This window comes from Rhodnius prolixus, unplaced genomic scaffold, assembly GCF_049639745.1.
Source record: "Rhodnius prolixus isolate KJV_2025 unplaced genomic scaffold, Rpr scaffold_6, whole genome shotgun sequence".
Classification (NCBI taxonomy): domain Eukaryota; kingdom Metazoa; phylum Arthropoda; class Insecta; order Hemiptera; family Reduviidae; genus Rhodnius; species Rhodnius prolixus.
Window position 1 is genome coordinate 5,135,868 of NW_027411634.1, and position 16,557 is coordinate 5,152,424.

A 16,557-nucleotide genomic window follows, 5' to 3' on the forward strand; every position below is an offset into this window, starting at 1 on the left:
TCTTTTTGTGCCTTTAATTTAGCTACTAAAATTTCTAAATCTGATATATGTGTTCCCAAACCTCGATTTTTAAACTGGTATTCAAAAAATTGCTTCTGTAAAAGATAATTTCCTACATTTGACTGTTGCTCAAATAAGCTACATAATTTATTCCACATTTCATATGACGTTTTGCAGTTCAGCAAATATGATATAATTCTGTCCTCAATAAGAGTTATATTAAGGCCCTGAGCTCTTTCATCATTCCGAACTTTTTCGGTTTCTGTTGCTTCTATTTGTGGAGTTACTATACAGCCTAACCAGCCCTTTGATTTCAGCAAAATTTCCACTTGGAATTTCCATAAGTTCCAATTTTCATTTCCTCTTAATTTATTAATAGGTAATGTTCCTTTTACTACTTCCATTTTGCTTTGATTCGACTCAGTAAAAAATATCAACTTCTAATTTAGATTTTCACTGAAAATAAACTAAAACTTTTAAGAGATATTTCTGGGCTCATAACCTGATAGAATTGATGATAGAACGGTTCTTAAATTGAGAAAACACGTTATAAATTCTAAAGACTTTTATTGAAGCAAAACACTTTCACATAACGGGCACAATACAAAATAAAGAACGTATTACTAGTTTTACACTTGGATTAAGACTCCATGTTACTGACGCTATGTTCTGGCGCCAATAACTATAATTTCCCTCTAACATTAAAATTTCCCTTTAACAGTTTTTCCCTGTTAAATACTTTATCTCACATTCATAATCTTCTAATGTACATTTCTTTCATACTGTGTAACCATTGTAATGGTTTATGGTCTATTTGCATGGTCTTTGGAGGAGTGAATTTCTTATCCAATAAATTCAAAATTATTACCCCTAACCTTCACATTTTTGTTGAGAATTATTTATTTATTTTAAATAAATTTATTAATATTGATTTCAGGGCAATCTACAGCAGTGAAGACACTGACAGAGTACTAGGTTCTGGTAACTTTGGTGTGATCAGAGGCGGTACATACTATGGAGGCAGCGGTGATGAAATACCGTTCCTTCGAGGACCAAACAGCCATAGTCGGCCATATCGTCGTCCAAATCCGTTACCACAGTATAGACACGGCGGTGACTTTTTCGCCGGTTTTAGAGATTTCGCCGACATAACAACACCGGCTAAGCCTTCCTATTCACAGATTTATGTTGTCTACGCGAACAGAAATTCAACAGCACAGGATAGTAATGATAATGGTAGGCCAAAAAATATACGCGAACTTTTGGAAGATGGTGAAGATAATAGTGAGGAGAAGATTAAATCAAAAACTAAGAAAAAATTAAATCAATACAAGGAGAAAACTGCCGCGCTAGAAGCTTCTAAAAAGTATAGAGGTTTGAGTAAAGATTTTGGCGAACCATTACTAGCACTCAGTTGAGCCATATAAAATACTTAATTACTGGTTTAAAAAAATGTTAATTAATTGAAGAGGTTTCCCGAATTCCCCCCCAAAAAATGATTGTATTTAAGGAGTTTCAATTCAGTTCCTAATTGGGTCAGTAAAGTATTGACTGAAGCAATAATCCTGTTTATATTATTATTTGACTCTTAATAAATTAGACGAAAAGGGAACTTCAGTTTTCTACTGTTTGGTAAAGTTTAGAATTAACTGGTGATTTGTTGTTTTTCTTTTAAAAATGGAAAACAAACCAAAACAAATATTTCAAAACAAACTCAATTATAAGTATGAAGAAATTAAAGTAATTCTTGATTTTTAATACTATAAAAATTCATTATTTATTTTAAGAAGTATTTTTTAAGTAAAAAAAACTGCCAATGTATTTTAAGTTTTTTAAATTTTAGGAAGGGGGAAACTTCTTCAAAAAGTTAAAAATAGTTTTAAAAAAACAAAGTAATTTTTAACCAGAAATAACTTTTACTTTCTTTTAGGAACTGAATGGGACTCTTATAATTTGAATTCATTACTTAAGAAAATTGAGTTGATGAGTGATTGAAATCATTTTTGTTTTGGAAAGAAAAATTAATTGCATTCAAGTTCTGTAAGAAGGTAAAATTGGAACCATCCTTCAAATTAGGGGAATGCAAAAGGAATAACATTTTTTTTTAAGTTAATTTCTACAGTGGTCTTAAACTTCTTAAATATATTGCCCTGCTCGATTAGTTGTAATGGATCCTATACTCTCATTTGTGGATTACCTTGTCTCCAACCAGAGGATGCTGCTTTCTGTTACCGTGATTTCTGTGCTTTTTCTTAGTCACATCTATTAATGGTAGATTTTCAATTGTAAAGGAAATTCAATTCTTGCTAATATATGTATTAAAAAGAAGATAAAATAAACACACGAGGAAAGCTAGGAGTTGTCTTATAATCTAAAATTAAATATCCGTGAGGTGTAACATACAATGCATTAAAGAAAGATCAAATAACTAAAAAGATCGTATTTAATAATAAATAAACTGAAATAACTTCACTATTATAACAGAAAGAACTCAAGAATTGTTTTAAGATATTCTGTATTGGTTTTTACAATACTAGTTTTACAACTAAAACTTATATGTTTTTATCACATGGCATAACTTAATTAACATCAGTACTTTACTTGGTTCGTTTGGTCAGCTTGATGAGGCTCAAAATTATCTGATCCTGCCTTCTAATCGATATGCCGCCTCCAACGCCGACCACCCTCTATTTTTTTTTTTTACTAAGTATACCCTTAAGCCTAATTTTCCTTCCGCTTTTGCTTTTCTCCAGCTCCAATGAGTTGGATCGCTTAAGTCGCGGGCATACACACGAACTCCTCTCCTATTGCAAGGCTCCTGTGGTTGCGCTTTCCTTTATAATTTCTTTTTTGCTCATATTAGAATGTTTCTTGTTTGACTATTTCCAACGTATCTCAATGCGTGCGAAGCTCTCGTCCTATCATTTGGTTTTGCTAGGGTTACACTCCATTTGTGAAGTGCTCCGACGTTCTGTAATGATACAGGTACCTATTCACAAAAGACTCTAAATTTGCTTTTCCAAAGCTGGAGCCTTCCTGTGTTAATGTGTTTTTCAATTTAAAACCTTGGGAGTTAAAAGATTGAGCTATGGATTACTTGGAAGGACCAATCTAGGACTAGAGCAATATAGAGCTTCCTCTAAAATCCATTTACTGCCCTTTGTAAAACGCTAACCCTTCAATATCCTAACAGATCTTGTTTCTGTATAACGGGATGCCAGGGAAATCCACCTAATTTTATATTGTAAAAGTATAAGCAAATTGTGTAAATGTTACGATAAAACATCTGAGAGATAACGCTATGCCAATGTCTTTAAGTTAACCCAAGGGTCTGCAGTCATCAACTGATGAAAACTTTAGAAGAGGAATGAGAGCTGGACCAAAGAGATGTTAAAGGAAGTTAAAGAAACGTATTTTTATTTCTAGGACTTGGATTTATGTCACAGTCAAGTATGTTAGCTAGTCCCCTCCGTTCATGACGCCTAATTTGGTAGTTGGACTTTAAAGCCCGCTTGAAAAAGTAGCATTACTTAACTTTTTTTTTCTTTTTTCTTTTTTTTTTTACATGGTCTTATTCAAAGTCCTTTACCCAATATCTTAGACCACTGATTTAAATTAACTAATTTAAACTGTGTTATTCTTAAATTCACTCTCGTTTATAGTTAATTTGAAAGAAGTTTTTCAAAATCAAAAAAAAAAAGAAGTTTGATAGGACTTAAATTATCATTAGTATCTACACAAATTCTGAAGAATTGAAAGAATTTTATAATTAATCTTTAAAATCTTCAATAAACACCCACACAGTTCACAATATTTCTTCATAGGAATTGTGAAAAATAGAAATAGTTATATAATTACAAAAAAAATGAAAATAATAACTTTTCAGTTTAGTTACCTTTTGATAATTTTGTATTATTCCTTTTATGTATATTTTTTTAGTTGTTTATTGTTGAAAAAGTAAAGTTTAAGTTGGCAATTTGTAAATATTTTGAAATTCTCATTTCGGAACACTTTTTGAAAAATGTCTTCTTTTTTTTATTAGCACACTTCGTCCTTTTGTATATAAAGTACCTAATTGTCTTCTTTTGATTTTTTGTTTCTTGGTTCGTGTAAATAAAATTATTTGTCTTATGAATTTTTCGAAAAGAAAAGAAAATAGATCAAAATAATACTTTTTGCTGTATTTGTTCCATAGTAAAACAGAGTTTATTTTTTTAATGCCAAAGAAAGGGAGGACTATTGTTATATTCTAGAATGAAAAATAATATTCTTACTAAAATTATTAAATAAAATATGTCCGAAAATTCCGTCCATTTTTGTTTGGTTTGGCAGATTTAATTTGGATTTTGTAAAATTTTAATAAAAAATTTAAAAAAAAAATAATCATTTTTAACCCATTATAATTATCTTTTTTGAAAAAGGAATTTGATGGAGCTTAATGTTAAGCTACATCATCATAACTGTTGTCAACAATAAAACTCCACAAATTTTACAATACCCTGAAGAAGGTTGATGTATGTATTTACCGGGGCGTTTGGAAATGAAGAAAGAAAATTTTTTTTTTTTGAATTTATTGACCGCATCTCCAATATTCTCCAAAATTATCAATTAACAATAGTCAAAATTTATATATTCCTTTATTTTTCCAAACTTTATGATTGACGCTTTGTTTTACAATAATAGTTTCGTATATAGGACGCCAACGTGTTTGGGAATCCTGGACTACCAATCCTTGTCTTCAAACTACAGCCTTAGACTCATCCCTACTTACTACTAAAACTGAATACCTTCACGACTAAATACAATACAGTTCACAATTTCTATATTCCTTTATTTTTACAAACTTTATGATTGACGCTTTGTTTTACAATAATAGTTTCGTATATAGGACGCCAACGTGTTTGGGAATCCTGGACTACCAATCCTTGTCTTCAAACTACAGCCTTAGACTCATCCCTACTTACTACTAAAACTGAATACCTTCACGACTAAATACAATACAGTTCACAATTTCTATATTCCTTTATTTTTACAAACTTTATGATTGACGCTTTGTTTTACAATAATAGTTTCGTATATAGGACGCCAACGTGTTTGGGAATCCTGGACTACCAATCCTTGTCTTCAAACTACAGCCTTAGACTCATCCCTACTTACTACTAAAACTGAATACCTTCACGACTAAATACAATACAGTTCACAATTTCTATATTCCTTTATTTTTACAAACTTTATGATTGACACTTTGTTTTACAATAATTGTTCCTTATATAGGACGCCAACGTGTTTGGGAATCCCGGACTACCAATCCTTGTCTTCAAACTACATCCTTAGACTCATCCCTACTTTCTGCGAAAACTAAATACCTTTACGACTAAATACAATACAGTTCACAATTTCTATATTCCTTTATTTTTCCAAACTTTATAATTGACGCTTTGTTTTACAATAATTGTTTCTTATATAGGACGCCAACGTTTTTGGGAATCCTGGACTACCAATCCTTGTCTTCAAACTACAGACCTGACCCATTTACTTACTACTAAAACTGAATACCTTCACGACTAAATACAATACAGTTCACAATTTCTGTATTCTTTCATTTTTCAAAGCTTTCTGTTTGACGCTTCGGTAACTTGACTAATAGAGTTGTATTTCAATTGAAACATCATGGCTTTTTTGTAATATTTTCTCAAAGCGTTTTATTTTTTCATTTAATTAATTTAATTTTTATTGTGTTATTCTATAAAAATTTAACCACACCTATGAATACAGTTAAACGTTCCTTCAAATTTGTCACTTTTACGGGATTTCTGTGTCTATTCTATCTCGGAGAAGTATTGCTGATTCTGAAGTAAATAAAACCACTCACTGTATGGTTCCAGTCACTATAATAAAAACAGTTACTATTAGGGCGCTGCTGAATTTCTCTTCCTAGCTAGCAGCTTCTTACTGCTTACTATGTCCAGTGATGGACTGTATTGTCTGTAACGAGAAAACACAGTCTAGAGGCCGGCAGTATACTGGATAAAACTACAGGCTTTATTAGCTTTAGATGTTGACGCGCTTTAAGTGAAACTTAAAATAATTGAGTTTTACTTGATAAATACTCGTATAGTGGGTAGCGAAAAACTTACTTTTTTAATAACATTTCTGCGGGGGGGCCCACCTCAAAAATCTAAAGTTACTTTTGCATTTTCCTGTCATTGTGAGTTCAAAACATTATAATTATTATTATTTTAAATATTTTTTGTTCACTTTTATACCTTTTATTCTTTCTTATCTAGGCATGTATATAATCAATTTAAAAAGTTTTATGCAGAAGGATTTGTAATAGCGAAGGTTATAGTAACCTTACCTATTATCACGTGGTCAGATGATCTCTTGGTTCAGTTCAGTGTTATCAGAAATCATCATAAGCTAGTGTGCATATCTTTTTCTATAACTTAAGTTACTATAACTGGAACCTATTCTAGTGCTTCTCAAAGTACAATTACTGACAAGTTTTAAAGAACGTCAAAATTATTTAAATATTCATTATTTAACTTTCTTCTTAAAGCGATGTTTCACTATTGGTTTGTGCAATTTCAGTTCGAGTAAGTTTAGTATTCTTATACCCTGAACATTTTCAATCATGAGTTTGTAGGTAACATAAAAAACTGGTTACTATAAGTGGTTAAATCCCATTTCGTTTTGGTTCTTCAATCTGCTTTTCTTTCTTTCTTTTCAAAGCACCCAATTACCATTTTATCTCCATATATTTCTCCTGTGTGGCTCAGTTAATTCATAGGTAACTTTCTATAACATTTCATTAATAACTAACTTAAGGTTAAACAAATTTAGATGTACGTATGTACTTCTAAGGCCTACATTTATACCAGCTGTTCAAACTAGTTCTGTGAGAGGGTTTAGGTCAGCCAGAATTTTCGGAAGAGAAATTACAGAATATAAGTGCTCTAGTTTTAAGCCTACATCATTCAGGGTTTAGTACCTCCTTGATTCTTTCTTGCCAGAAATAATCACATAATAATTGCCATTGAAGTTTCTCTGACTATTAGTCTTAAACAAAGGTTTGGTTGTGTTTCTTACCAAAACATTCCGGTCCTCCCCTTCTGAACCAGCTATCCTTGTGAGTTAATGCTTAAGGAGCGCACTATTCAAAGGAGAGATATAGTTTGTGATAAATTATTCCATAAGAGTATGTATTTGTGAATAGATATTGCTGCAAATAATCTAATGACAATTAGGGGTTCTGCATTTAAAAATGAATCACATAGAAACATTGCTTTAAGAGAATCGGTTTAATGAACTTAGGGTTTATTTAAGTATATTTTGGAGTAGGTTATACCAGTCTGACCAATGATTGTTCCAAAAATGTTTATTTTTATATTGCAAAAAGCAGAAGTTCTATAAGCAAATTTGTCAGTCTACATACATCAAGGCAATAATATTAAGACGCAAGCAGATTAGAATATTGGGAACGAACTCAGTAATTACATTTTCTTACTGGTATGTACGAAAGAAACACAACATCTTGAAAAGTTTTGGAAAATTATTCTAAAGAGAAGGGGATGAAATTAGTTTTATTAATTGATCCCTTCAATTATCATACATGAGAAATAGGAATAATGACCTTGTTATGAGCGGACGAGAGTGTTGATAAGAAGACCGGGAGTTTTTTTGGCAAGATGAGGAACAACCTTGAGTTTAGGAGTATGGTAAAGGTGTGTCAGAGTTCAGGTGAGTTAAAAGACCTTTTTCAGTATATTGTGGATAAAGATTAATTAATAATTGCATGCATATAAGGCTCCCATAATGAAATTATACCCGATTTTTCTTTGGCTAGTTAGTTGTACCCTTTCTCTTGTTCTGTTTTGTTTTATAATGTATGTAAAAACATGATAAAACAAAAATTGATACCAGCAAAAACGGTTACAGAAAAAGCGAATACTACATCGGTAGTTTATTTGTTTATTAATTGTTTCTGTGGGTTAATTCCATATTTGTATGAATCATTCAACAAACCGCGTGATTAAATATTGTACGGGTACATCAACGTTCGGTATCATTGTAGTGGGTAAATATACACAAATTTGGTTTATCATAATTGCATTAAAAAATAGTTTTGTTTTTTCTCATTATTCAGAAGTTATAGATTCAGTTTAATCTATTTAAGGAAACAGTCTTACAGAAATTTATATACATATATACAAATATTAATTTTGTACTGACTACATCCATCTCTTACATTACTTCAAACTTGCAACTTTGATCACGATGCAAAATTAAATTAAAATACATTTATTGCAATATTCATCTTTCCAAAAATGAAGTTTCGTTAAAGTTGTTCTTTGTTTGTTAATAGGGGCTTAATAGTGTATTGAAAGGTAGTGCAAAATATTAATTGCACTACTTCAGAGATAATTGTGTCGTCCACATAGTTGTAATTACCAAAATTGAATTTAAAAAATATATGTTGTAGTTTTAAGATAAAGTGAAATGCTTTAATTTAGTATTTACTGTTTATAAAGTGTTTCGTTCTTCGGCCTCTTTCAGCCGGCAAGCAATTACCCTTGAGATTACATCAACTTCTGATATACTTACGTTGAGTAATTCGCATCCATTTCTATATTCCAGAATTTACATTGAATTCAGAAAATCAACCAAGGCTTTTGTGTATCATAGGTAATTTTATCCATTTGTTAATGCTTACAAAGCTTTTTAACAGAAAATCAAACTTCTCTTAACAAGAGCTTTCTCCTTATATTTAAAGAAAAACAGTAGTAGAAAGAATATTGCGACTAGATTTCCACATGATATTTCACGTAGTAATTAGATTAATCATGTAAAATAAATAAAAATGTTAATTTATAATTAATTGACAAATAAGTAAACTTAGATTAAAAATTCTTGGTACAAAATAGTACAGGGCACACTATCTAGCGGAATAATAATGAACTACAAAGTTATATGGTTCCTAGTTCTGCCGCTAGATTGTGCGGGCATGTCAATTTTTCAATTTTCATTAAATAAATCACTTGACAATATCAAATCTATTCGTTGAAGTGTTTCAAATATGTTTTCTTTTATATTTTTTTTCAGGCAATGTAGATTGGTTCATTGTAGCTTGTGAAAAATCCTTAAAGGGGTTTTATCTTCGATTCCATGTCACAACTTACGTCTTCTGTGACCGAAGATCTACATTTTGAGGTTTTCTCTCGAACAAAATGATGGCCTACATTTCTAGGTGAGTGTACATTGCATTATTAAATTGTTAGGTACTATTATACCCTTGCTAAAACCTTAGTAGTGATGATATTCTTAAAATATATTTTTATATACGAACTAAAATATCTGTAAATACGTTAATTACCATTTTATTTATTAAATCTTTGAAAAGAAAATGTTACAATAGATTTAGACGTTTCTTGTTATCGAAGTGTAAAGTTCATCCCTATTTTGCTTCATCTATTACATGCTTATTCAGTAAGTAAATTTTCTGTTTATGTAAAATAAACTTTATTTCCAACAACTCGATCTGATCAGTAACAATTTTAGGCAAATGTATGCATTTATATTTATCAATTAAATTATGAATGATTTGACAATTAATACCACTTTTACTCGCTGTCTTCAAGTTGATATAAATGAAATATATATGAAAAGATACAAGTTCTGCATATAAGTAGCTAATTTCTTGCTTAATACGATGATTTAAAAGTAAAAATGAAAAATTACGTTTTGATTCAATAAATTACTAAACAGGCACCTTTAAAAATAACTTTCAAAATCCTAAGTTTGAATCCTAGGTTTGAATAAAATACTTTCAAATTCCCTTTTGTATTTCATTTTAACTAACGTTTGTTTGTTTCACTATGTTCCAGGTTAAACCAGGACGTTGAGGAGGTAACAATTCCATCCAAGTAATACCTATTATGAAGTTCAATAGTTTCACCAGTAGATGGGTAATGTACCATTTTATTAGGTTTAGGTTGAAAGAAATTGTAATGCATTTTGTTTATGTTTTTTAAATATCAATTTATTATTTAAAAATATTTTTATAATTTTTTTTAAATTTAAAAAGATTCTAAAAAGTATTGTTTATTTAATACGATAAAAAATAAATTAGGAAGTTGGTATTAGTTTGAAAAGTGTCCACTATGCAGTACTGGAACACTTAATGGAGGGGATAGAGCGATGTGTTCACTACAGATGTTCTCAGAGCTCAGAGCTTTTTTTGTTACGTGAACTTAGTATTTTCTTTTCTATGATAAGAAAATATACATATATAATTTACTAAAAAACAAAAAATTACTAAAAAAACGTTTAAAACTAACAGAGAAACTTAATGAAACAAAGAAATTTGAGGAAAAAACAAAAATAAAAGATTAGTTCCAAAAAAAAATCCGTCAGAGGGCGCCACTTATCTCACAGGTGTAAAAATAGTTCCAGAAATAGCCTCACCAGGTGTAGCAGTGCTGTAACCTTCCACTATATATACGTGAACAGCACAAATTCTCGTCAGTAAGACTTGAGTAATGCTGAGGGCAAGGTCGCTCCAAACATAGTCTAGTCTAACATTCAACACCTCTCCCAAAGAATCATGATGTTGGGTAATAGTAATGGATATGTCGCTTGGTCGGTGGGAGACCAACTATTCTCTAGGTTAGAGAGGTAAACTGGAGTCACAGTGAAATAAGAAGTAACCAACGTCAAGAAGTACGCAGTTATTCTTAACATCCAAAGACACTACCTGAGAGAGAATAATGAAGCTAATATTCTACAAAAATAAGGAAACTGAGAGCAAATTTGGTTGAAAAACAAGTAAGTTCTTAATCTTACATAAAATTGCATGTGCATGGCTGGAACACCTCCAAGTTCACTGGTTTACTGTCCTCAATATTTCTTTGCAATGTAAAGTATAAATGATAAATCCCTTTTAGCTCCTACTTTTTACTCTCCATTTTGCTCCCCTTCCTCTGCAGTCTTTAAGTTTAATGATTTATTATTTTCACAGAAAAATTAAGATGTTTAAAACAATTTTCCCCATAGGTATTTGATAAATTATGAGATTTAAGTTCTATAAAACCTAAGTTAAAGTTTTAAATTAAAGTAAGTTAATGTAAGTTTGCTTCAAAAAAGGTTTAGTTCAACAATAAAATGCTATAACATTACCTCAGAATTGCTTGTTAATTTGCTTGCTGAAATTTTCATCAATAGAATAAGACGATGTTGCCAGAATAAAGAAAAATCTTTTAGTAACTATCTTTATTTATTATATATGTTTTTACATAGATATAACATTTATTTAACCTCGTATTTAATAATTTAACCTTTATTGTACCTTCCTGCATGCAGAGAGATGTGCACTCGACAAAGGTTCTAGTTGTTACGAGTGTTTATTTAAAAAATGTTTATTTCACTTAAAAGAGTGCAGTAAACTGCTATTTTGAAAATGAATTAAATTCATATAATTACTAACACTCAGTTTTACTTTCTTGCGTTTTCTTTCTAAAAGATTGATCTATTTTTATTTAAACGTATAGAAAATTAACATTGATTTTCAAGGAAGTTGAGTTTGATTTGTAGGAAGATTCAGTAGTCGAACAGTTTATCTCATTGTATAATGTTATTTTTCAGAGTTGAAACAGGCGAAACTGGAATGCTTCCTGCCAAACAGGGTCATCGAATTAAGCCAAAATGAAAAAGACGTTGGAAAACACCTATCCAACTGCAATTCTTTATTATTTAGTCAATTATTTGTAAAAAAAATATATTTGAAGTTTGAAAATGTAATGTAAATTTTAATTTTGTTATGTAGGTAATTTTGAGAATCATTTCCTAAAAGATGTAATTGAATTTAAAATGTTTTTGTAAAAGGAAAGAAAAAAAATGTATAATTGGTAGCAAAATAAAGAATTATCTATAAATTATTAAAAAAGTCATTATGTATTTTCTCTTTTCCCATAGTCTTGTTATTTTTATTATATTTGCAAAGTTACAACTAAAAAAACAAAGTTAAAAAAGACTAAAAATGATAAGAGGCAAATTAAAGTAATGTAAAACTAAAAATTCCGTTTACATTAAACAAAAAAATAAAATAAAGTAATAGTAGTACGAAAAAATGGCGTCAGAGGAGCGTTAAAAAGCAGAAAAAGTAAAAAAATTGCATCAGAAAGAGGTAAAACAAAAAAAAAAAAAAGGAAATTTAGTTCACATGTTTGCCACCAGGGTGCAGCACTTACTGGACTTGTTTACCATGTAAACAAAATTTAGTTCACATGTTTGCCACCAGGTAGCATTTAAACTGTTTATATACAACTGTCAAACAAGATGTCTCCTCAGTACGACTGCAGAGTCGTACTCGTGAGGAGGGGGCTATGTCGCTCGTCGCTCCAAAAATATCTAATCTAGTCATAACACTTCTCTCCACATAAACAATCTTTGATAATATGTCATGGTTAATGGTTAGGGAGATGCGTTCACCTCGACGGTCGGAAGGCAAATAATCGCCCCACCCGGCCCGGCCCGCGCCGCGAACTTTCTTATATACCCTCTAGATGGCGTCATATCACCATGACAACGGGCTCCCCACCACTAATATTAGTTCCACCAGCTGTCACTAGATCGCTCGTGCTGTCTGTTTTACCTCTCGTAGCCTTCCTTGCACACTCTCTAGACTTTGGCAGCCATTGTTGTAACCTTGCTAAATGCTTCTTACACACTCTCACGACTCTGGCAGCCATTGTTGTAACCTTGCTATCTTCTCAAACACTCTCTAGACTTTAGCAGCCATTGTTGTAACCTTGCTATCTTCTCACACACTCTCTAGACTTTGGCAGCCATTGTTGTAACCTTGCTATCTTCTTACACACTCTCTAGACTCTGGTGGCCATTGTTGTAACCTTCCTTTTCGGTTTTCCTTTTTGTTTCTAACACTCTCTAGACTTTGTAACCTTCCTTTTAGGTTTTCCTTTTTATTTTTTCGTATTTTCTTTATCATTTTGAAAGTTGAATACAATATTATTAATTTTTTAAGTCTTTTTTTAGTTTTTTTTTTAATAAGAATTAAAAGATTTAAAGGAAAAATAAATAAAATCATTTTTTAATGACTATTTTATTCAGCAATAAAATAATTCGTTTTTAACATGCAATTTTTAATTGAGATAAAAACATGCATATTACAATAATTACATACTTTTTTTTTATAGGTTCCTAACCAATGTTTGTTGATGCATTCACATTGGATTGATGTTTTACGTCTTTTTCACTTGGGCTTCAATTGATGAACAGTTTTGCAGGCAGTACTCCGGTATCAACAGTATTAATTCTGAAAATCAACATTATTTATTGTAATTAAAATAATTAAAATGTTTACTGAGTTTTACCAATAGCTCGAGCAATAAGCTCGAGAAAAAAACTCTAACAATTTATGTATATTATAAAAATTAAATAAATAATACTGTGATTAAACTAAAGAATTGATCATTTCTTAAAAACCTATATTTTCTCATTAGACGTTTATCTGTTTAATCTTAATACTTTTCATTCAAAATCAATATTTTTTCCCAAAAAATTAAAGTAAAAAAGTTTAGCGGATTAAAATGGTTTTACTTGGCTGGAAAATGTTATAGAATTCTCATGAACAATGACCACTACATTGGTCAATCAAATTAAAACTTTTCTAAGTGGAATGAATTAATTTATTTATATAAAAAATTGGGTACCTGAAAGAACAGCCTCACAATGTAATTTCTGTAGATTTTCCAGGGATGTAGAAATGAATGGGAATCACCTCAACACATTTGCGGAAGTACAGCTGGATGTAAAGAACGGTCCTCCAAGGGTAACTGCACGCCAACTATTGGCTGAAAGTCGAGAAACGATGCACTGCAGTAAAGAAAAAAAAATTAATTAATTAAAAACCATGGTACCCTTACTTTCCAACAAATAGGTCTTCAATTTTATTATGAAAATATTTTTGTCTGTAATTTGGATACTGATGATTCTACTAGACGACCCTACCATTGGTAGTGTCACAACATCAATACAGTAAAAGAATGATGAAACAATATAAATAATGTTTGGCACAACCTTTCAAAACAAGATTAAGCCTCTAATAACAATGCGCCTTTGGGCTTATATAATTCATTTCTTGAAACTGAATATTGCAGCAAATGTGTTAAATTAATTTAGCTTTATATCAAACATGCAGCCAGAACAAAATTAATTTAAGTATACATTATAATATATAAAGCTGTTCCCTTGAATGTACAGAATAAATTAAATCTTTGTCAATAATGAGAAGCATCCTTTGATGTACTGTTGATTGTGTCCGAACAAGTAAGGAGAGCAAATAAAAGAAAAAGTTTAATTCTTATTTGAAATAAGCACTTTTATTAACGAGGTACTGAACTGGGCAAAAGAAGAATAGGTACGTTCGGTATCATTGTAGTGGGTAAATCATAAACCAGTTTGTAAATTGGTTTATCATAATTGCATTAAAAAATAGTTTTGTTTATTTCTCATTATTCAGAAGTTATAGATTCAGTTTAATCTATTTAAGGAAACAGTCTTACAGAAATTTATATACATATATACAAATATTCATTTTGTACTGACTAGATCCATCTCTTACATTACTTCAAACTTGCAACTTTGTACAAAGTATAAGTTTGATCATGAAGCAAAATTAAATTAAATTACATTTATGGCAATATTCATCTTTCCAAAAACTTTTATTAACCAGGTACTGAACTGGGCAAAAGAAGAATAGGTACGTTCGGTATCATTGTAGTGGGTAAATCATAAACCAGTTTGTAAATTGGTTTATCATAATTGCATTAAAAAATAGTTTTGTTTATTTCTCATTATTCAGAAGTTATAGATTCAGTTTAATCTATTTAAGGAAACAGTCTTACAGAAATTTATATACATATATACAAATATTCATTTTGTACTGACTAGATCCATCTCTTACATTACTTCAAACTTGCAACTTTGTACAAAGTATAAGTTTGATCATGAAGCAAAATTAAATTAAATTACATTTATGGCAATATTCATCTTTCCAAAAACTTTTATTAACCAGGTACTGAACTGGGCAAAAGAAGAATAGGTGAAAATTGACACTGATTCAAACCAAAAGTTGATTAATTCAACTTATAACCAAGTAAAATATTAATCAGTCAAAAAGGATGTCGTACAAAACTCTACTGTACGAACAATTCAAATAATCATTAACTAATCTATTTTTTGCGTTTATTTTGTTTACTAATATATGAATTCTAACTATATTAATTAGCGACGAATGAACTGAGTGAAAATATACATAAAATAAAGAATATTTAATACCTGAGTAAAGAAATTAAAAACAATTTCTTCCTTTACAAATAAAATTTAGTGACATCTAAGTTAAACGATTCCACACTATTGTTACTTAAGAAGACTGACTTGACCTCTTCACTAGTTGGGACAAATGGTGCCGAAGTTGAAGAAGTGAAAAAGATCGTAAAGAAATACAAAACCAAATGGGTCAAAATTTAGAATTAGGACGTTTTGTCATTTAGATGGAGGAATTCATCACTTATTAGTTGAAATTTGGGAAACTAGCATGTTTTTATAAAGTGAATTAAGTAAATATGTCACTCACGAACTTTATATAGTAAATATTCTGCTGTAATTTTGACATTCCTGCAAATCATGAGCATCAGTTTAGTAATATATGAAAACTAAGGACAATAAAATGGAACATTTTACTCGTAACTCGAAATCAGTAACCTCAACAAATCCTCAGTTAGAAATATGTCGTTTTGCTTAACCTCTTAAATTTTAATTACTTCCATATGTTTCACAAAAGTTTGCAACTTTCAATCACTTCTAATATTTCTAACCATTATGAAGATAGACTGATACAAAATAAAATTAATAAGCTATCATTGATTTTTACCAATTTTAGCATTCATATCTATGGTATGCCAGATCTTTGTCGAACTTCCATAAAACACTGGAGTTGAATCATTTTGGTGAGGAGATCTCAACTTCGTTTACATACGCACCCGTATCGCACACTTTATGTAACCTCCCTAATAGGCTTTCTGACTGAGCAAGGTTACATGATCTATACACATGTGTTATTAAAAAGTTTAATGAATCGTAAAATATTGTGTAAAACAAATGAAAGAAAAATTAAGGAAAACTAATACTTTTTTAAGGGTTCTAAAGTTTAGTGTATTAGTAATGTTTGAGAATTGTTAAGTTGAAGTTATTTTTACTCGGGGAGGGGCGCAAATTTAAGTAGCTAAGATGGAATCATACCTATTTAATTTGTATTGAGTGGTAATAATTTTTAAATATGAAATTTTCTAAGAAAGTGAGCATATTTTCATTCTATCTACAGTTTTCCGATATTTCTTCTCTTTAATTATTCATATAACCAGGAACTATTTAGTTTATTTTTCAGTTCTGGGTTTATCAGAACGTTTCTAAAGTAAATACATTATTATTGATAAATTGACAAAATTGTATTATGAAAATAAATTTATGCCGTGCAAAAGT

At 30.3% G+C, this 16,557-nt stretch overlaps 1 protein-coding gene and 1 long non-coding RNA gene across 2 annotated transcripts in view; one reads left to right on the forward strand and one right to left on the reverse strand.

Annotated features, from left to right (window-relative positions):
- The window catches only part of LOC141460319 (uncharacterized), a 122,758-nt gene extending 118,540 nt beyond the window's left edge, over positions 1-4,218 (forward strand). The window contains exon 8 of the mRNA XM_074140208.1: positions 938-4,218. Within this exon, the coding sequence (XP_073996309.1) occupies positions 938-1,418 (481 nt within the window). The 3' untranslated portion in view covers positions 1,419-4,218. The remainder of the gene's footprint in view (positions 1-937) is intronic.
- Positions 4,219-13,277: 9,059 nt separating this feature from the next.
- On the reverse strand, positions 13,278-15,811 carry LOC141460418 (uncharacterized). Its single transcript, XR_012461996.1, has 3 exons — positions 15,355-15,811; positions 13,728-13,890; positions 13,278-13,330 (listed from the first exon to the last, which is right to left on the reverse strand). It is a non-coding gene; the product is annotated as an uncharacterized lncRNA (long non-coding RNA).
- Between the last annotated feature and the right edge of the window lie 746 nt (positions 15,812-16,557).